This window comes from Salmo trutta, chromosome 24 (genome assembly GCF_901001165.1).
Source record: "Salmo trutta chromosome 24, fSalTru1.1, whole genome shotgun sequence".
NCBI lineage: Eukaryota > Metazoa > Chordata > Actinopteri > Salmoniformes > Salmonidae > Salmo > Salmo trutta.
In genome coordinates, this window is record NC_042980.1 from 21,584,008 (window position 1) to 21,606,330 (window position 22,323).

The 22,323-nt window shown below is 44.4% G+C and overlaps 1 protein-coding gene across 1 annotated transcript in view; it reads left to right on the forward strand.

Annotated features, from left to right (window-relative positions):
• Positions 1 to 22,323, forward strand: part of dgkg (diacylglycerol kinase, gamma) — a 165,132-nt gene that overhangs the window by 113,139 nt on the left and 29,670 nt on the right. Inside the window, exons 22-24 of the mRNA XM_029711460.1 lie at positions 3,060 to 3,124; positions 13,670 to 13,683; positions 14,313 to 14,326. Coding sequence (XP_029567320.1) covers positions 3,060 to 3,124; positions 13,670 to 13,683; positions 14,313 to 14,326 — 93 coding nt within the window. The remainder of the gene's footprint in view (positions 1 to 3,059; positions 3,125 to 13,669; positions 13,684 to 14,312; positions 14,327 to 22,323) is intronic.

Below are 22,323 nucleotides of genomic sequence, written 5' to 3' on the forward strand. Positions count from 1 at the left end.
GTGAGGGTTGAGAGGGGGGAGATAGGGGTGAGGGTTGAGAGGGGGGAGATAGAGGTGAGGGTTGAGAGGGGGGAGATAGAGGTGAGGGTTGAGAGGGGGGAGATAGGGTGAGGGTTGAGAGGGGGGAGATAGAGGTGAGGGTTGAGAGGGGGAGATAGAGGTGAGGGTGAGAGGGGGGAGATAGAGGTGAGGGTTGAGAGGGGGGAGATAGGGGTGAGGGTTGAGAGGGGGGAGATAGAGGTGAGGGTTGAGAGGGGGGAGATAGGGGTGAGGGTTTGAGAGGGGGGAGATAGGGGTGAGGGTTGAGAGGGGGGAGATAGAGGTGAGGGTTGAGAGGGGGGAGATAGGGGTGAGGGTTGAGAGGGGGGAGATAGGGGTGAGGGTTGAGAGGGGGAGATAGGGGTGAGGGTTGAGAGGGGGGAGATAGGGGTGAGGGTTGAGAGGGGGGAGATAGGGGTGAGGGTTGAGAGGGGGGAGATAGAGGTGAGGGTGAGAGGGGGGAGATAGGGGTGAGGGTTGAGAGGGGGGAGATAGAGGTGAGGGTTGAGAGGGGGGAGATAGGGGTGAGGGTTTGAGAGGGGGAGATAGGGGTGAGGGTTGAGAGGGGGGAGATAGGGGTGAGGGTTGAGAGGGGGGAGATAGGGGTGAGGGTTGAGAGGGGGGAGATAGGGGTGAGGGTTGAGAGGGGGGGAGATAGGGGTGAGGGTTGAGAGGGGGGAGATAGGGGTGAGGGTTGAGAGGGGGGAGATAGGGGTGAGGGTTGAGAGGGGGGAGATAGGGGTGAGGGTTGAGAGGGGGGAGATAGGGGTGAGGGTTGAGAGGGGGGAGATAGGGGTGACACCCACTTTTCCCCAGATCACACTTTGATGTTCCCGAAAGGGCACCAACCAAAATGGGTTGAAAAAGCAACCTATTTCTCCCTCTATCTGGGGACTGTGATAGAAATGGTTCTGAGGTGACATTTATTTTCCAGCGAGTGATTTGTTTGTTTGTCCACTCCCCCTCCTCCCTCACGCCCCCACCATGTGCCAAAAATCAAATGGCAAGATCAAAACAACCTTCGTCACACAGTCAACTGTGGTGGATAGCAAATGTCACATATTTACAGTGACAGTATTTGGGGACAGTATAGGCTACTGGCCGGTGCTTGCTCTAGGAGCACTGGACACAATCCAGTGTCACATATAGTTTCTATTTGTTGTGTTTTCGGAGGCTGTTGTGATACTTTGACACTGCGAGTCACATTAAGGTCTTGCCCTAGATACAGGACATGCAGTCCTTCAATAAAACAAATGTCATGATTTCTTTCCCACCTCTCTCCCTCCCTTTTTTAAACATGGCTCAAGGCCCAGAGGTTAACAACAATCCAACTCCCTGCATCCACCTATGTTCTAATCACTATGCCTAGTATTTGGCATATGGTGTGTGGTTTTCATCCAGACCTCCAATAACACCTGTCCCCCCAGGTTCCAGTTTAAATGCATCCCATATTCACAGCCAAAGAGCCAGACCAAGTGGGCAGGTGCAGAGCTATTTTGGGACCCACTAGTTGATGATGTTGTGGGACGTGTTAAGTTTGATGGAGGGAGAGCCCTGGAGATGACACAGGCTCCAAAGGATAGTGGGAGGAGGGTGACGGGGTGAGGGGGATGCGGCGTGCCTTACCCCCAACCTTCCAATCTTTTCCGGTCTCCTCTCTGGCGACCGCTGAAACACCTGCACAGGCGGGCAGGAATCCAACCAATGCCCCAACAACCGATTGTTGGTCTCTCTGTAGGGCTCCAGGTCTGTTTCCTATTAGTGCCATGACCTGTGCCAGGCTGAATGGCGACCTGAACTCTGGTCCCTAGGGCAGTGGCTGGCACACAGGGGTCTGGTCCCACTTCCTCCTTCTGTCCCGAGTGGTGGGAAAGGAAAGGGAAGGAGGGAGAGAGGGGAGAGTGAGAGAGAGCGAGACCTGCTGACTGCAGGATGTGGTAGTGTTGAGCTGCCTGCCAGTCAGCATTCGACTGCCTGCCTGCCTCCAGTCTAAATATAGGAACAGATCTGTTACAATGACAGGTCTGATTTGTCAATTATTCCCTCCTTCATTCTCTATGGCTTTCTCTCTCTCTCTCGCTTTCTCTCTCTCTCTCGCTCTCTCTCTCTATTGCTCTCTGGATCTCTCCCTCGTCTTTTCTCTGGCAATATCTCTTTCTCTCTCCCTGTCTCTCTACCTCTCTCTTCTTCCACTTCTCTCTCTCTCTTTTGACATTCTGTCTTTGCTTTAATCATTCTTTGTGTTAGCAGAATGTGCTCTAGTTTCAATTTCAGCAATGTCGCCAAGACAACATCAGTGACTGATGACAGGGACTTTTTTCCATTGTTGAGAATAGGTTTGACCTGATGGCCTTTCCAAAGGTTCGTTGTCCATTTATTTCTATGAGCAGATCAAAATGCCAAAAATAATTGCCATTTTCATTGCAGTCTAGTAACCATTCTCATAGCCACCATCATCACCATCACCACAACTGGTAGGAAGCCAGCTGTCTATCTTTCAGGACATGACGTCCATCGCCGCATTAACCATTTCCTCCAAACCCCATCTTCTCTGCCTGTCCATTACCGGAAAACCTCTCCTCCCCATCTAGTAAAATCACTTATTCATCCTGCGTGATGCTTTTTATCCTACAGTACAAAGTCACCATCTCTCACTCTGTGCTCTGTCCACCACACAAAACTAATATGAGTGAGATCACCCTGCCCTCAGGCCTCAGATCATGGCAGAGCTAAGATGTGCTCTGGAGAACACACACAGCCATATCCCATATTTATAAGTGGGGTCATTCCTAGTGTTGGAGCCATTTGACTGATTACGTTGGCCCCCTACCCCCAGAGGTCATCCAGGGCTGGGGTCAAACACACAACACAGGGGGTAGGCAGGGCAGGGGGATAGGTGGTGACTTTTTGACCCTGTTATCATCCCTAGCGCAGTCCTAGGATCACATAGGCATAGGATCACAAGCAGAAAGGTGATGCCCCAGTAGTAGCCTAAAACTGCTCTATGTCTCCCACTATAGGATGCGTCCATCGCTCATCGCTTCCACTTGATGAGAGAGAAGCACCCAGAGAAATTCAACAGCAGGTGAGAGATTGATATAGACTTTGTTTCACTTAACTTAAAGTGTATTGGTGTCCCTGTGTTGTCTCAAGCTGCTACTGACACAGTGAATGGTCACTACTCATTAGCTGCTCTCAACTTCCATCAAGCAGAAAAAGTCCCTCCGTGCTGTGAAAACCTATAGCATATTCGAAGAAATCAATAATCAATGGTCAGGAAAAACCCTGCCTGCTTAGTGACATCAATAGATTGGCATTGCCTGGCTTCTGTCTATGATGGTAATGGAAACTAGCTAACTGATTTGTGACGTAAAGAAGGGATCCATGCAGCCAAAGTACAGTGTCTATGCTAACTGACCAGCTGGCTGGCTGGCTGGCTGGCTGGCTGGTCCTTACTACCATTTTGAGTCCTGTTCTGATGCAATGGCTGTGAAATTTTGGACATGGGTCAAGCATTTATGGAAGTAGTTATACTCACCGGTTTGTACACAATTTGTAAAAAATAAAAATATTTGATTTTACTGAGGCAATTCTGATATTTTGCATGGTAATATGCAATGATTTTGTCCAATTTGTCACAAATTCGCTGACGAAGGAAAACATTTGTTAACTTGTGGCTTGATTGAACAATATTATGCAGTAAATGTGGGGAGGCAGGTAGCCTAGTGGTTAGAGCATTGAGCCAGTACCTGAAAGGTTGCTGGATCGAATCCCCGAGCTGACAAGGTAAAAATCTGTTGTTCTGCCCCTGAACATGGCAGTTAACCCACTGTTCCCCGGTAGGCTGTCATTCTAAATAATCATTTGTTCTTAACTGACTTGCCTAGTTAAAAATGTTTTTTTATTAAATGTGTGATGATAGGTTGAAATTGCAAGCCCTTTTTTTGTACTGTAGTGATCGGTCAGTTTTATGCAATAATATTGCAGGCAGATTGCTCAAGAGTGACTTCAGCGGGAAATGCCTTCAAAACCAGATACTGCGAGCAACAGTGATCGCAAATTCCATCAAGTAGGCTTGGGTTTTGCTAGGGCGATGTGGATCAGAATTGTTGTTATTTGTTTTAACCCTAACCCAAACCTTAACCCTTACCTTAACCGTTTGGAATGAGTGCCTAAAATTAATGTTTTAACCCTATCCAAAACCTTAACCCTTAACCTTCTAAATTTGACGTTTGAAGCAACTTAGAAATGTGACTTTTGGAGAAACGGAATAATACTGAGTAGGAGGAGTCAACCCAGGGTGTCAAAAACACTTAGAAGTTTGACATTTGGAGGAACGTGGATAAATGTCTAATTCTGCAGTGAGACTATGAGAGCTTGTTGCTGATTTAACTGTTTTATGCAGTTATAGTGCAGTGATTGGTCAAATGTACAAGTCCTCACAGAATCACAAAATCCTGAAGGGACTGAATATTGTCCATTGAATTCCTTGCCAGTCAGTCCTTGTGTAATACAAATGCTCATATTAGAAGCAGCCGGAATCCACGCAACTCTTCCTACCAGTCAAATGAATGACATGAATCATTTAAAACACCAGCTCCAGCTCTGGCCTTCAACTTTCCTTGCATAATGTTTATTTTTATTTTTTATGATTACATCACATTATAGTATATTTAATCAAAGGATTATTTTCCTTACGACAGAGAGACATTATGACTAAATGCTGCCTGTCAATGTCAGTTCACACAATGGAGGCTTGCTTCACATGACGGAGATAGATTCAGGTTCAGAGTGTTTAATAGTCACATGTACAGGGTTGCAGGTGTGATTGCAGGGTACAGTGAACATCTTAGGCTTCGAGCTCCAATATGCAGGACTAAGTGAAATAAAATAATGAAAATGGTCATAAAAAACAACAATAGAAATAGTACTATATACAATGCATTCGGAAAGTATTCAGACCCCTTCACTTTTTCCACATTTTGTTACGTTACAGCTTTATTCTAAAATGTATTAAATAAATGTTATTCCTCATCAATCTACACACAATACCCCTTAAGGACAAAGAGGAAAAAGGTTTTTAGATTTTCTTTCAAATGTATTAAAAATAAAAAACATAAAAACCTTATTTACATAAGTATTCAGACCCTTTGCTAGGAGACTCGAAATTGAGCTCAGGTGCATCCTGTTTCCATTGATCATCCTTGAGAAATCAGCCAGTTAAATCATGAATCAGCTGGCATCATTTTTATGGATATATACAAAGAAATGAAAATTGAAAAAGATCAAACGAAACGAAGTGCAGCTAGCCCCTCTGAGCATCAGTGTCCTGCCGAGAGAGCACATTTTCAATGCCAGGTAAAATTGCACCACATTAGCTCATTGTTATGGATGTATCCAAATACATGTCACTAGAAAACAGCTGAAACAAATGCAAATGCTGCTACTTTGCTGTTATTCTGGCTGCAATTTTTGACGTGACTGTAAGTTAGCCTTAGTTGGCTAGCTAGCAAGCAAGGGATAAGAATGTTGCCAGCATGTATGGCAATGGAACATTTAGAATGAACGACTGGGACACGCCCGTAGATACAGAACAAAAAGACTGAACGACTGAGTCATGTCCATAGATACAGAACAAAAAGACTGAACGACTGAGTCATGTCCATAGATACAGAACAAAAAGACTGAACGAGTCGCGTCTCTGGCAACCAAACTGATAGAACGAACAACCAGTCGGCTTGGGGAGCAACCCTAGATTTGGGTCGGGACTATATATTTTGTAAGGATGAAATAGTATGAATAAATTCAGAAAAATAAATGTTTTAATGAAAACACGTCAATCATTATTTGAATATGTTGGTAACCCGTTGTATAAAAGTGATAATACCCTTGAAGTCGGTGTTTGGAGGATATATTGGTACGGTTTGCCAGCCCTCCACTTCGTCTCAGACCTAACATCACCCGTGCCGATATATCCTCCAAACACCGGCTTCTCGAGCATTATCACTTAAATAACAACTGTGGCAGTGATGAATAAATAAATGTCCATTTGGTGGAGGCAGAGTAAAGACTGTTGAGGAGGTGGGGGGAATGACCATAGGGGGAGCAGCATGACCATTGAGTGAAATAAAAACAATACAAATTGTAATAAAAAAGTAATGATATACATATTAACAACTGCAACAGTGATGAATGGGGGGGTGGAGCAGCAGGAGAAAGAATGTAGTTGACTATCACTACGGTGTCCGTGTGGTTAGACCATTTCAGCCTCTCTGAGATGTGTACGCAGAGGAATTTGAAGTGATTGGTCATCTCCCACGGCGGCCCCGTTGATGAGGATGGCGGTGTGTCCAGCCTGGTTCCTCCTGAAGTCCATAATCAGCTCCTTTGTTTTGCTAACTTTGAGGGAGAGGTTGTTTATCTGGCACCAAACCGTCAGAGAGAGAGATAGAGATGGACCACTGTGACTGACCCAAACTTAAGGAAAGCTTTGACTATGTACAGACTCAGTGAGCATAGCTTTGCTATTGAGAAAGGTCGCCGTAGGCAGACCTGGCTCTCAAGAGAAGACAGGCTATGTGCACACTGCCCACAAAATGAGGTGGAAACTGAGCTGCACTTCCTAACCTCCTGCCAAGTGTATGACCATATTAGAGACATATTTCCCTCAGATTACACAGACCCACAAAGAATTCGAAAACAAATCCAATTTTTATAAACTCCCATATCTATTGGGAGAAAAGGCAATGTAAACATGTTTTCCATGCCAATAAAGCCCCTTAGAGAGAGAGACTCCCTGACTGACTGAGGTTGAAGCTGTCATCTCTATATACTGAAAGGGAACAAAGTGTAAGAACCAAATCACAGTTCTCAACTCAATTATGTCCCATTGTGTCTTCAAATTGCAGCAATTGATGGAAAGAGGAACATCATTTGGGAGGTTGACGGGCTTAATGGGCAGCAACAGTGATGTCATGATGTCTCGATGTGTGACTGAACGGTACTCTATGTACTAAATACCTTGTGGATTTTTTTTATAAAGATGTTTCTCAGAACTGGATTGTCCCCCACCCCGTCACACACATACACTCCCAGTGGACTTTTACAGTGCATCGTAACTCCTTTGATGTTCATCTCTTTCATTTCCAGTCTTTGCTTGTTTTTACCCCCCCCCATGCCTCCTCTACTCACTGATGTCTTCCATTGAGATGCACAGTAAAAAGCATAGATAACATAGCCCAAAGCTGGATGGGCTTTTGAGAATGCAGTTGGAAGAGTATGGCCTGCTTGTCTTTCCTCTTTGATGGCAGTGTGTGTGTGTGTGTGTGTGTGTGTGTGTGTGTGTGTGTGTGTGTGTGTGTGTGTGTGTGTGTGTGTGTGTGTGTGTGTGTGTGTGTGTGTGTGTGTGTGTGTGCGTGTGCGTGCAGTGGCTGGTTCAAAGAGGGCTGTGTGTAGTGGCTGGTTCAGGAGAAGTGAGTGGAGAACTAATGCCTGTATAGCTGCTACTGCTGCTGCTGCCAGTGAGCCTGGCAGACTGTTTGGAACTGATCTACAAGGCACTCGGTGGGGTGCTTTACACAACCGGAAGTGAAAGTGTGTGTGTGTGGGTGCGTGCTAATGTGTACCTGTGTGTGTGTGTGTGTGTGTACCTACGTGCATGTGTCTGTCGGTGAGTTGGTAGGTATGTGGGACATATAAACTAGACCAACGCTGAACCGTTACCTTGGCGACTAGGGAATGTTCTTTTACTTTGTCTTTGTTGTGGTGTTCAGTGAAGTATGTGTCAGCAGGTGGTCTGTGACTGAGAGGGACAGTGACTGATTTAGAGTCCTATCTCCCTGTTGCAGCTCTTCATGACACACACACACACACACACACACACACACACACACACACACACACACACACACACACACACACACACACACACACACACACACATGGGTGCTTCTGTTGTTGTTTACCACTGTAGCTAATTAGCCATATGTAGGCTAGTCCATGTATGGAAGTTCTAAAGAAGGAGGGGGGAAACTTGTCACCAGTTTGAAACTTAATAATTAATGCGCAAGACAAGACTTAAGTCTCAGACCTAGATTTCCTTTCCCCATTCATCCAAAGACACGTGGCAGAACAACAGGAGGTAGAACGATGGTTGAAAAAGACAGGCAGAGATACTACAGCATACCTCAGGTTAATCAGAATATTGTCTTAAAACTGTTGTGATCTGCCACAGATTGATAGCCTGGACCCAGATCTGTTTGTGCTGTCTTGGCACTTAGGTGCCTAACAGATTGAGACCAAGAGCCAGAGACGAGCAGTGGATAAAGAGATATGTTGAGCACACATTCTAGTCTTTATTTCAGTTCTATTCTAATTTTAGAAATCAAATCAAATCTACTTCTGCATGGGGAGTTGTGTTTTATTTAATTTGGCTACAAATTGCTACAATTCCAGTCAGTGGGTTAACAAGTCAAACATTATATTTATGCTGTTCCCAAATGCCACTGGACCTAAGAAAAGGAGAGCGGTTGCCATGGAGTTAACCTGCTGACAGCATGGCTGGTTATCATGATCGTTATTTTGTCACATTGTAAAACTATTTAACAGAACATAGACACTGTCTGGGCATCCCAATTGGCATCCTATTCTAGTGCACTACTTGTGACCCGGGCCCATAGGGTTCTGAATGTATTCCCCAGAATATCAACACTGTGATGCTGTTGACTCTGTGACTGTCTGACTTTCTGTCTGTGCCATTTGGCTGGCGTTCCGGACACAGAGACAATGGTAGCACTGCTGGCCAAGGATGTTTGCAACAAGGCTGTAACACATCAACTTTCGTTTGTAAAACTTAATCAATCTAGGGCTTTTTTTGGTGCAGGACAGTGGCTCTATGTCTAGAGATGATTAGACTACCAGGCACTTTGGTCTCCCATTACTGTGAGAGCCAGAGAGAGAGAGGGGACTGGTGAGAAAATATCACTCAATGAGTGACCTTTGACATGGCTGAATTCAGAGAGTGAGTGGCCTAATGGACTATATGCCTGAGTGCTTTGTTGTTCTCTATGTCACACACAAACCCACACACACTTACACACACACGACCCCTCTCCCCACTGTGTGAGATCTGACACCTTAGCCAGCGGAGGAGCCATCAGCATGTTTAAGCCCCAGTAGCCCCAGTAACACCAGTAGCCCCAGTAGCCCTAGTAACACCAGTAGCCCTAGTAACACCAGTAGCCTCAGTAACACCAGTAGCCCCAGTAGCCCTAGTAACACCAGTAGCCCCAGTAACACCAGTAGCCCTAGTAGCCCTAGTAACACCAGTAGCCCCAGTAACACCAGTAACACCAGTAGCCCCAGTAACACCAGTAGCCCCAGTAGCCCTAGTGACACCAGTAGCCCCAATAACACCAGTAGCCCCAGTAACACCAGTAGCCCCAGTAACACCAGTAGCCTCAGTAGCCCCAGTAACACCAGTAACACCAGTAGCCCCAGTAATACCAGTAGCCCCAGTAGCCCCTGTAACACCAGTAGCCCCAGTAACACCAGTAACACCAGTAGCCTCAGTAGCCCCAGTAACACCAGTAGCCCCAGTAACACCAGTAGCCCCAGTAACACCAGCAGCACCAGTAGCCCCAGTAGCCCCAGTAACACCAGTAGCACCAGTAACACCAATAGCCCCAGTAACACCAGTAGCCCCAGTAGCACCAGTAACCCCAGTAGCCCCAGTAACACCAGTAGCCCCAGTAACACCAGTAACACCAGTAGCCCCAGTAACACCAGTAGCCCCAGTAACACCAGTAACACCAGTAGCCCCAGTAGCCCCAGTAGCCCTAGTAACACCAGTAGCCCCAGTAATACCAGTAGCCCCAGTAGCCCCTGTAACACCAGTAGCCCCAGTAGCCCCAGTAGCCCCAGTAACACCAGTAGCCCCAGTAACACCAGTAGCCCCTGTAACACCAGTAACACCAGTAGCCCCAGTAGCCCCAGTAGCCCCAGTAACACCAGTAGCACCAGTAACACCAGTAGCCCCAGTAACACCAGTAGCACCAGTAACCCCAGTAGCCCCAGTAACACCAGTAGCCCCAGTAACACCAGTAGCCCCAGTAACACCAGTAGCCCCAGTAACACCAGTAACACCAGTAGCCCCAGTAACACCAGTAACACCAGTAGCCCCAGTAGCACCAGTAGCCCCAGTAGCACCAGTAGCACCAGTAGCCCCAGTAACACCAGTAGCCCCAGTAACACCAGTAACACCAGTAGCCCCAGTAACACCAGTAGCCCCAGTAACACCAGTAGCCCCAGTAACACCAGTAGCACCAGTAACCCCAGTAATACCAGTAGCCCCAGTAATACCAGTAGCCCCAGTAACACCAGTAGCCCCAGTAGCACCAGTAGCCCCAGTAGCCCCAGTAGCCCCAGTAACACCAGGATCCCCAGTAACCCCAGTAGCACCAGTAGCCCCAGTAATACCAGTAGCACCAGTAACACCAGTAGCACCAGTAACACCAGTAACACCAGTAGCCCCAGTAACACCAGTAGCACCAGTAGCACCAGTAGCCCCAGTAACACCAGTAGCCCCAGTAACACCAGGATCCCCAGTAGCACCAGTAGCACCAGTAGCCCCAGTAACACCAGGATCCCCAGTAGCACCAGTAACCCCAGTAACACCAGTAGCCCCAGTAACACCAGTAGCCCCAGTAACACCAGTAGCCCCAGTAATACCAGTAGCACCAGTAACACCAGTAGCACCAGTAGCCCCAGTAACACCAGTAGCCCCAGTAGCACCAGTAGCCCCAGTAGCACCAGTAGCACCAGTAGCACCAGTAACACCAGTAGCCCCAGTAGCCCCAGTAGCCCCAGTAGCACCAGTAGCACCAGTAACACCAGTAGCCCCAGTAACACCAGTAAAACCAGTATCCCCAGTAACACCAGTAGCCCCAGTAGCCCCAGTAACACCAGTAACACCAGTAGCACCAGTAGCCCCAGTAGCACCAGTAGCACCAGTAACACCAGTAGCCCCAGTAGCCCCAGTAACACCAGTAGCACCAGTAACACCAGTAACACCAGTAGCACCAGTAACACCAGTAACACCAGTAACACCAGTAGCACCAGTAACACCAGTAACACCAGTAGCCCCAGTAGCACCAGTAGCACCAGTAACACCAGTAGCACCAATAGTCAGACCACAAGGAGCATGGAACCTTGGTGCTAATGACCACAGAGACATAGCACAATGCAATGGTGTGTGTGTGTGTGTGTGTGTGTGTGTGTGTGTGTGTGTGTGTGTGTGTGTGTGTGTGTGTGTGTGTGTGTGTGTGTGTGTGTGTGTGTCGGGCCCCAGGGGGAAGGGGTGGAGAGGAAGTTTTAGATTAGTGTCAGATTGCCCTGTGAGAAAAAAGTAAAAAATCTCTTGATGCTTTTGTTGGTCTCATTACAATGACACTGTAGGGTCTTGGTTAAGTCCAATGGACAATCGGTTTCCCAATGGTTTCCCAGCGGTAACAATGCAGATTAGAAGAGAGGCAGGGCGTCTAGGCTGCATTTAGTCAAAGAATGTAACAAAAGACCGAGCCTCACCTTTGACATTATGATATATTATATTTCACTCTTACAATTCAGCCACCATAGAAAGAGGAGGGGGCATGGGCTTTGGCAGGAATCCTGAGTGACACCCACCCAGGGGTGAGAATGGAACACTCCTGGCTAGAATGGGCTAATGGTGCACCTCCTCTAGGGGAGAAGATCTTTATTCCTTTATTCATCCCTTTACAGTCAATATGTAGTACACTACAATAGACTTTTGTTGGGCACTACCAAGAGCATTCACAGTCTGAGCACAGAGCACTGACCTGGATCTGTGCTGCTGTGCCAGCTGCTGTCAATATGAATTATTCTCAAGCTAATCGGGGCATTGCTTCATTATTTTCACATTGATGAATCAGGTTCAATCAATGCAATCTGCTTTGCTTTGTGTGTGATGAGCAGAAAGAGACTCTATAGCAACGGTCATCAAAATTGTTACGTTTACAACATATAGGTTATATATATATATAATTAATGCAACAGTTGGACAATATATGAAGATACTCCAAATGTTTAGAATGTTTAAAATCCATCAGATATTAACTGAATTATAGCACATAAAATGTTTTACTGGCACAGACAAATAATTAATGGAGTTCAGGGATTTTTATGAGAATTAAGGTATTCAATTTATTGTAACATTTCTTAGAAGGCACTCATTCAGTGCATTCAGAAAGTATTCAGACCCCTTCCCTTTTTCCACATTTTGTTACGTTATAGCCTTATTCTAAAATTGATTAAATAAAACATTTTCCTCATCAATCTACACACAATACCATATAATGTCAAAGCAAACACACATTAATACATTTTTGCAAATGTACTTAAAAATAAAAACAGAAATACCTTATTTAAATAAGTATTCAGACCCTTCGCAATGACACTCAAAATTAATCTCAGGTGCATCCTGTTTCCATTAATCAACCTTGAGATGTTTCTACAACTTGATTGCAGTCCTACTGTGGTAAATTCAATTGATTTGGAAATGCACACACCAGTCTATATAAGGGTCCACAGTTGACTGTGCATGTCAGAGCAAAAACCAAGCTATGAGGTCGAAGGGATTGTCCATAGAGCTCGTAGACAGGATTGTGTCGAGGGACAGATCTGTGGCAGTGTACCAAAAAATGTCTGCAGCATTGAAGGTCCCCAAGAACACAGTGGCCTCCATCGTTCTTAAATCGAAGACATTTGAAACCCCCAAGACTCTTCCTAGAGCTGGCCACCCTGCCATACTGAGCAATCGGGGGAGAAGGGCCTTGGTCAGGTAGGTGACTCTGACAGAGCTCCAGAGTTCCTTTGTGGAGATGGGAGAATCTTCCAGAAGGACAACCATCTCTGCAGCACTCCACCAATCAGGCCTTTATGGTAGAGTGGCCAGACGGAAACCACTCCTCAGTAAAAGCCAAAAGGCACATAATGGACTCTCAGACCATGAGAAACAACATTCTCTGGTCTGTTGAAACCAAGATTGAATTATTTGACCTGAATCCCAAGCGTCACGTCTGAAGGAAACCTGGCACCATCCCTGGCACCATCCCACCATCATGCTGTGGGGATGTTTTTCAGCGGCAGGAACTGGGAGACTAGTCAGGATTGTGTGAAAGATGAACGGGGCAAAGTACAGAGAGATCCATGATGAAAACCTGCTCCAAATCCTTCAGGACCTCAGACTGGAGCAAAGGTTCACCTTCTAACAGAACAATTTTTTAAAAATGTTTTATTTAACCTTTATTTAACTAGGCAAGTCAGTTAAGAAAAAAATCGTATTTACAATGACGGCCAAACCCGGACAATGCTGGGCCAATTGTGCACCGCCCTATGGGACTCCCAATCACGGCCGGATGTGATGCAGCCTGGATTCGAACCAGGTACTGCAGTGAAGCCTCTAGCACTGAGATGCAGTGTCTTTGACCACTGCGCCAATGACGCTAAGCATACAGCCAAGACAATGCAGGAGTGGCTTTGGATAAGTCTCTGAATGTCCTTGACTGGCCCAGCCAGAGCCCAGACTTGAACCCAGTTAAATATCTCAGGGGAGACTTGAAAATAGCTGTGTAGTGACGCTCCACATCCAACCTGACAGAGCTTGAGAGGATCTGCAGAGAAGAATGGGAGAAACTCCCCAAATACAGGTGTGCCAAGCTTGTAGCTTCATACCCAAGAAGACTTGAGGCTGTAATCGCTGCCAAGGGTGATTCAACAAAGTACTGAGTAAAGGGTCTGAATACTTACAGTTGAAGTCGAAAGTTTACATACACTTAGATTGGAGTCATTAAACTCGTTTTTCAACCACTCCACAAATTTCTTGTTAACAAACTATAGTTTTGGCAAGTCAGTTAGGACATCTACTTTGTGCATGACACAAGTAATTTTTCCAACAATTGTTTACAGACAGATTATTTCACTTATAATTCATTGTATCACAATTCCAGTGGGTCAGACGTTTACATACACTAAGTTGACTGTGCCTTTAAACAGCTTGTTAAATTCCAGAAAATGATGTCATGGCTTTAGAAGCTTCTTTCTGTAGGGCTAATTGGCATCATTTGAGTCAATTGGAGGTGTACCTGTGGATGTATTTCAAGGCCTACCTTCAAACTCAGTGCCTCTTTGCTTGACATCATTGGAAATCAAAAGAAATCAATCAAGTCCTCAGGAAAACAAATGTAGACCTCCACAAGTCTGGTTCATCCTTGTGAGCAATTTCCAAATGCCTGAAGGTACCACGTTAATCTGTACAAACAATAGTATGCAAGTATAAACACCATGGGACCACGCAGCCGTCATACCGCTCAGGAAGGAGACGTGTTCTATCTCCTAGAGATGAACGTACTTTGGTGCGAAAAGTGCAAATCAATCCCAGAACAACAGCAAAGGACCTTGTGAAGATGCTGGAGGAAACAGGTACAAAAGTATCTATATCCACAGTAGAACGAGTCCTATATCGACGTAACCTGAAAGGCCGCTCAGCAAGGAAGAAGCCACTGCTCCAAAACCACCATAAAAAAGCCAGACTACGGTTTGCAACTGCACATGGGGACAAAGATTGTACTTCTTGGAGAAATGTCCTCTGGGCTGATGAAACAAAAATGTAACTGTTTGGCCATAATGACCATCGTTATGTTTGGAGGAAAAAGGGGGATGCTTGCAAGCCAAAGAACACCATCCCAACCGTGAAGCACGGGGGTGGCAGCATCATGTTGTGGGGGTGCTTTGCTGCAGGAGGGACTGGTGCACTTCAGAAAATAGTTGGCATCATGAGGAAGAAAAATATGTGGATATATTGAAGCAACATCTCAAGACATCAGTCAGGAAGTTGAAGCTTGGTCGCAAATGGGTCTTCCAAATGGACAATGACCCCAAGCATACTTCCAAAGTTGTGGAAAAATGGCTTAAGGACAACAAAGTAAAGGTATTGGGGTGGCCATCACAAAGCCCTGACCTCAATCCTAGAAAGAAAAAAAATATATTGTGGGCAGAACTGAAAAAACGTGTGTGAGCAAGGAGGCCTACAGACCTGACTCAATTACACCAGCTCTGTCAGGAGGAATGGGCCAAAATTCATCAAACTTATTGTGGGAAGGTTGTGGAAGGCTACCCTAAACATTTGACCCAAGTTAAACAATTTAAAGGCAATGCTACCAAATACTAACTGTGTGTATGTAAACTTCTGACCCTCTGGGAATGTGATAAAAGAAATAAAAGCTGAAATAAATCATTCTCTCCACTATTATTCTGACATTTCACATTCTTAAAATAAAGTGGTGATCCTAACTGACCTAAGACAGGGAATTTTTCCTAGGATTAAATGTCAGGAATTGTGAAAAACGGAGTTTAAATGTACTTGGCAAGGTGTATGTAAACTTCCGACTTCAACTGTATGTAAATGTGATATTTCAGTTTTTTTCAAAGTTGCTAACGTTTCTAAAAACGTGTTTTTGCTTTGTCATTATGGGGTATTATGTGTAGATTGATGAGGGGAAAAAACTATTTAATCATTTTTAGAATAACGCTGTAACCTAACAAAATGTGGAAAAAGTCAAGGGGTCTGGATACTTTCCGAATGACAATGTACTGTATTGCACTGAGCCCATTTCAGCCATTACCGGGATGTGTTTGACAGGTCATTTCAAATATTTCCGTGGTCGTAACATTAACAGGTTAAAATGAAAGCAATCAATCCAGCAAGATTTAAGTGACAAGTGGATTTGTCATGCCTCAAACACAGGAAATAAATAAATGGCTGCAAAAGACAGATCCTCACGTGGGCAGGGCATGCGTGTTGCTACTGTCTGCCTCCCATGGTAGCGCTCCAGCTCTCTGTTTATGTAGTGTGTGGTCATGTGTTGGCCTACAGTATGGTTTTGAATGTCCAGATAAGTACAGCAAACTGTGTGTTAGTGTTTCTTTTAACCATTTAAACCGGTCATGTCGTGCTGTTGTGTTCCTGTGGTGTAAAGGATAAATATGCCCAACGTCCTCTCTGTTGCCTGTCTCTCTGACTCGCTGCCAGACAGTAGCTCTCCTCTGACATGCTTGCTCAGATCATATGGCATGTTTCATATGGTGTTTTTATTTTTAGGACTCTGAGAAAGATCATACACCATGTGCCTTTATAACTAGTGGATCTGTGTCAGATTTCTTGGTATATGTGTGTGTGTCCCTTCATATCAACTGTTACCCTACAAGGTCCAGAGCCTGCTGGTTTATTGTTCTACCTGATAATTAATTGCACACCCCTGGTGTCCCAGGTATAACTCAGTCTTTGATTAGAGAGGAACAATAAAAAAATACAGTGGAACTGGCTTCAAGGTACAGAGTTGAGTTTGAGGGCTTTATACAATAGGTTAGCCAGGTCACTTACTCTATCTGTCTTTTCTATTCTCAGATCTGTATGAACCCTGTGGCTCCTCTCCTCACCCCACAGACTCTCTGTCTGCTGCTGCAAGCTACCTCGTCAGTCATTGGCAGAACCTGTCAGTATAGTGGGGAAAGGAGAGGGTCATCACGGCTTGTCTACGGCCAAGAGCCAGGGTCAGAGGTTATAAAACCATGGGCGGGGTTGTGTCAACACAACATTTTAAATGGTTATTCATTCATGGCTTCCCTGAGTTATAACTTAATCTCCTCCCAACCAATCAGTATAGTTGATCTGGAACTGGGATAACCATTGTATCACTCTTACTTAATAAGCACCTTTATCAACTGCAGGTCTTTAGGTTGATGGAAACTGGTCATCTGATTGGATTAACTGAGATCCCAGAACAGGGTTAGTTACTGGGATTAGTATTCCCCGGCATTCACACACGCACAGCCCCTCCCTAATCTCGCCTCATCTCCCACTTCCAAACCAAACACCCCATGCCCATTTTATCATCAGCACCTCCCTCTCTTCTGCCTCCCACCCCCTCCTATCTCTGGGTGTAACAGTGCAAGCCATGGCACAGCCATACACACACAGCCTCCCTCTGTCTGTCTTTCAGTCAGACCCTGTATCTCAGTCAGGATCAGCCAGATAAAGTCTGCTGGGTCGTTCCATCAAATAAATACCTTTTGGGTTGTGTACCTCAGTCCAAAAAGTTTTATTTCACCTCATTTTAACTTTCTGTCATAAAGTGTTCAACTTAATAAATAAAAAAATCCCATCTCAAGAGGTTAAATAAAAACATACTATAGTAAGTGCCTATTAAGTGCAAAATATAGTAACCTTGCATGCATCATTTTTTCTCGCAATGGTTGGTATTTTTAAATGTTGAACTTGACGGGAAAGTGAGCATATCTCCGTAAATCTCAAACCCTGTGTGAACACAACTTCTAGAAGGTTGATCAACTGTATTGCAAGCAAATAGGCTTATTGTTAGTTTGGGGGAAATGGGAGGTGTTTGATGCACCTCCCATAATAATGGTAGGCTAATAAGAACATTAAAACGTAGGCCTAATGATAAAACAGATGCATTTTCCATTGGTAAGGAGATCGCATAGCTGCATGTCCTCTAATAAGTGTATTTTACTTGTATTATATAGGCTTAAATCATAATCATATTGTAGGACGTCTCTCTCCTTTTCTGACATAACTAGTTTAAATTATTCCTACGACACAACAAATAGTAGGCTACCATTTATCAATCGCTCATTCAATAGCCAAGCATGCTGGAAAGTAAATAGACCGGTAGCCTTGACAGTAGACCTAGTCCTATGTCACAGTATGGGTAGACTCCAGTATTGCTGTGCAATAGGATTAGGAGCGTGAAATCATAGCCTAACCTATTTCATTTCAGAGCCTATACCAAGGCAGGAGATATCAATACATGATTGTGTTTCTAAACAAAATATTGAACAACAATTCATAATTTGCATGGAAGTGTGGACTGTAGCATTTACTTTTAAATTGCTTGATAGGACAATCAATCTTGCAGAATGCACGGCCAGTGCTTTGTCATTCGCTAGGCAGCGTGCATTTTGTTGTTTGGAAAAGTCACTGTAACATTCTGCCCACACCTCTACAGAAATGTGATCAAATTTGTCATTGCACTTTCTTTTAGGAACTATCATGGCCCAGTTCCAACATCTCAAAATAATACAGCAAATGAGGACGTTTTTGTTACCATAAAATGTGAATGGAGGGCGTTTTCCAGGCGGTGTTGTAGCACTTGTTCACCACCGCAAAAATATAATATGGCTCTGGTTTATCAATGAAATATGTGTATATGTTGCGCGCGACAGTTTGATAAATCCCAATCATTTGTGGGGCACACAAATCCTAGACCTAGAATCTCATTGTACGCCAGAATTTAGTAAGAAATGTAGCACGGTTGATAAATGAGGCCCAAAAAATGGCCAATAAGAGCAGAACCAGGTCACCTGCTTTTCCACTACGATTTGACTATTAGATGTTCAATGTTTCTTTTGATATATTTTTTTTCAAAAGGAATAGTTTCACCATTTATATGAAACTTCAGTTCACGTAACAGGGTTGACCTTAAAATGAGGGATAGACATTTCGTATGATTAGATTAATCACTAATCACATTAAATAAATAATCATCTTCAGAAATGACTGTCAAAGCAAAAAAATAACCAGGGCTTTACAATGATGGCGAAAACTTGGAGAAATGTTGAGGTTAATAGCTTGCTAGAAGTAAACAGAGGGTACACAGAGGAACGTCAAAATGCGGATGTCTTTATTCATATTAAAAATCAGATTTATTGAATTTTCCATGTGGTCTATATTAAAGGGCACTTCATTTAATAAAACAGGATTTGAAAATGAAATATTGGTACACAATTTCCTATTTTCGTGGAACGACCCTACTGTTGCTGCCCATGCAAGGCGAGGTAAGCTTTGACTGATCTGTACCAGAGATACAGGAAGGGAGGGAGGGAGGGATGGAGGAGGAAGCAGAGGGGAGGTCAGTTGGTCACCGCTCTCACTGGGGATTAGGAGAGATGGTTATCACTCTGATGGGGGTGGGGGGTTTGAAGGATGAGTGGGCGTAGGGGTTTAGTGCCCCAAGGACTTTTGTGAATCTAAAGCCACTGCTTTAACCACAACACTGTCATTTCATACCACCTGTATCTAGGTCTACGTTTGTATCCCCCTCCCTTTCCCATCCTTAGGATGCTGCTAGCCACATGTCCTCCCTCCTGTAATTAAATATCAATCCATCCATCAACGTTGGTTCTCTCTAGTGTGTTTTGGCTGGGCTCCAATCAGGAAGACTGATCAGTCTTTGCCTCCTGAGGCCACAGTTAGCACAGTTTGAACCTGTGAACCCATTCCCTTCCATTCACCAGCCCTACATACAGACAGGCACAGCCTTGCATGTTGAGCTGAAACTCTCAAAGCATATGAATGAAAATCCCTTTTCTCATCAGTATACAAAATGGTCTCTGAATCTGAAACACTAGTGCCAGAAGGCTGTGAGCCTAGGCCAAATGCAGCTTTTATTCAGTACGTTTTCTTAAGGTCTTTCTCTGCGCTCAGGGGGATACAAGCAGGGCTTGTGGAGGTACCTTTCTCTCCCTGACGCTCTCCTCTGTCCAAAAGAGAGAGAGAAAAAAGTTCAGTTAATTGCATTTTTACAGGGCTTCTCAAGTGGAAGCTAGCTAATGAGGTTAGGCAGTTCGGCTCATTGAGAATTGAAACCGTGCCTAATTGTGATCTCAAATATGCTCATAATCCTATAATTGACAGAGCAGAGGTTTCTAGTGAACCGTGAGGTGAGTGTGAGGAAGACTGAACATTGAACTATGTCTTCAAGTAACACTGGATGATTATGGGGTAGTTATTGAGGTGGCAAGTTGCTTTGAACTATGTTTACAGTTTGAGACTCTGGAGGGATATATATTACAAGTACCTAGCTAATGTAGTAAAAAGCATACACTACCGGTCAAAGGTTTTAGAACACCTACTCATTCAAGGGTTTTTCTTTATTTTTACTATTTTCTACATTGCAGAATAATAGTGTATTTTTTTATATTTGAGATTCTTCAAATAGCACCCTTTGCTTTGATGACAGCTTTGTACACTCTTGCCATTCTCTCAACCAGCTTCACCTGGAATGCTTTTCCAACAGTCTTGAAGGAGTTCCCACATATGCTGAGCACTTGTTGACTGCTTTTCCTTCACTCTGCAGTCGACTCATCCCAAACCATCTCAATTTGGTTGAGGTCGGGGGATTGTGGAGGCCAGGTCATCTGATGCAGCACTTAATCACTCTCCTTCTTGGTAAAATAGCCCGTACACAGCCTGGAGGTGTCCTGTTGAAAAAAATATGAAAGTCCCACTAAGTCCAAACCAGATGGGATGCAGAATGCTGTGGTAGCCATGCTCGATAAGTGTGCCTTGAATTCTAATGTCTGGTCTAACGTCCATTGCTCGTGTTTCTTGGCCCAAGCAAGTCTCTTCCTCTTATTGGTGTCCTTGAGTAGTGGTTTCTTTGCAGAAATTCGACCATGAAGGCCTGATTCACGCAGTCTCCTCAGAACAGTTGATGTTGAGATGTGTATGTTACTTGAACTCTGTGAAGCATTTTTTGGGCTGCAATTTCTGAGGCTGGTAACTCTAATTAACTTATCCTCCGAGGTAACTCTGGGTCTTCCATTCCTGTGGCGGTCCTCATGAGAGCCAGTTTCATCATTGCGCTTGATGGTTTTTGCGACTGTACTTAAAGAAACTTTCAAAGTTCTTGAAATGTTCCATATTGACTGACCTTCATGTCTTAAAGTAATGATGGACTGTCGTTTCTCTTTGTTTATTTGAGCTGTTCTTCTCATAATATGGACTTGGTCTTTAACTAAATAGGGCTATCTTCTGTATACCACCCCTACCTTGTCACAACACAACTGATTGGCTCAAACGCACTAAGAAGGAAAGAAATTCCACAAATTAACTTTTAACAAGGCACACCTCTTAATTGAAATGCATTCCAGGTGACTACCTCATGAAGCTGGTTGAGAGAATGCCAAGTGTGTGCAAAGCTGTCATCAAGGCAAAGGGTGGCTACTTTGAATAATCTCAAATATAAAATATATTTTGATTTGTTTAACACTTTTTTGGTTACTACGATTTATGATTTAATGTGTTATTTCATAGTTTTTATGTCTTCCCTATTATTCTACAAAATAGAATATAGTAAAAATAAAGAAAAACCTTTGAATGAGTAGGTGTTCGAAAATTTGGGACCGGTAGTGTATGTCTCCCTCTAAAGCTTAGATTGACACATTGTGTTTGTTTGGTTTATTCCCACTGCACTGAAATACACTGATGTCTAGTCTAGAGAGCCCTGCTGCACCACTGTGTAACAGTAACATGGTACCGGCTTTGCCCACATGGCAACAGAGCTTGCTTTACCAATAACCATGTTGTCAATATCAGCAAGACAGCTAGACCTGTGTTTGCCATGTTTCTGGAGCACACTGTAAAATGGACCTGATTTCTAGTTAGCATAGAAGTACAAACACATTACTTTTTGTTTTGACCAGACTGACCGTGAAATAATTGTGCCTTTTACTGTAGTCGTTGAGTAGAACAAGTCCTCAGGGAAGCAGTAAATGTTTTGAGGCCTGGTACAGGAGGAGGTGCAGACGGAGGTGTTGTGTAAGACCATGCAGTGAACGACTGAAGGCCGATTCTGGCAATCTGAGATGTACAGCTTTGTCTGTCTGATTGATCAGTATCGAGACACTGTCTGTCTGTCTGTCTGTCTGTCTGTCTGTCTGTCTGTCTCGCAAGCGCACACACAGACACACACAGCACACACACTCCCACTACTGGCTCATGTTGCCCTTGGGGATTTGAATCTCTCTTCACAGCCAGTGATGTTCCTTCCCCACACCTAACAGCTGTCTCACTGAGGTTTCTTTGTGTAGCCCATCAACCTTTCACCAGGACTGGGGAGGTAGAGTAGAAGAGATGAAATAGCAGGGCTCAGTAGGACAGTAGAGTCCAAGTCTTTACAATCCAGATCCATTTAGATAGGCAATTCTTTCCCCTGGGGACTAGGATGTTGTAATTTGATCATAAAATGGAGGAAATCAAAATGATTCATTATAGTTAAATGTAATTGCAGTTAAGTTCATTTCCTTACCTCTCTGTTCAGTTTCTCTCTCTCTCTCTCTCTCTCTCTCTCTCTCTCTCTCTCTCTCTCTCTCTCTCTCTCTCTCTCTCTCTCTCTCGCCAGCCTCTCTCTC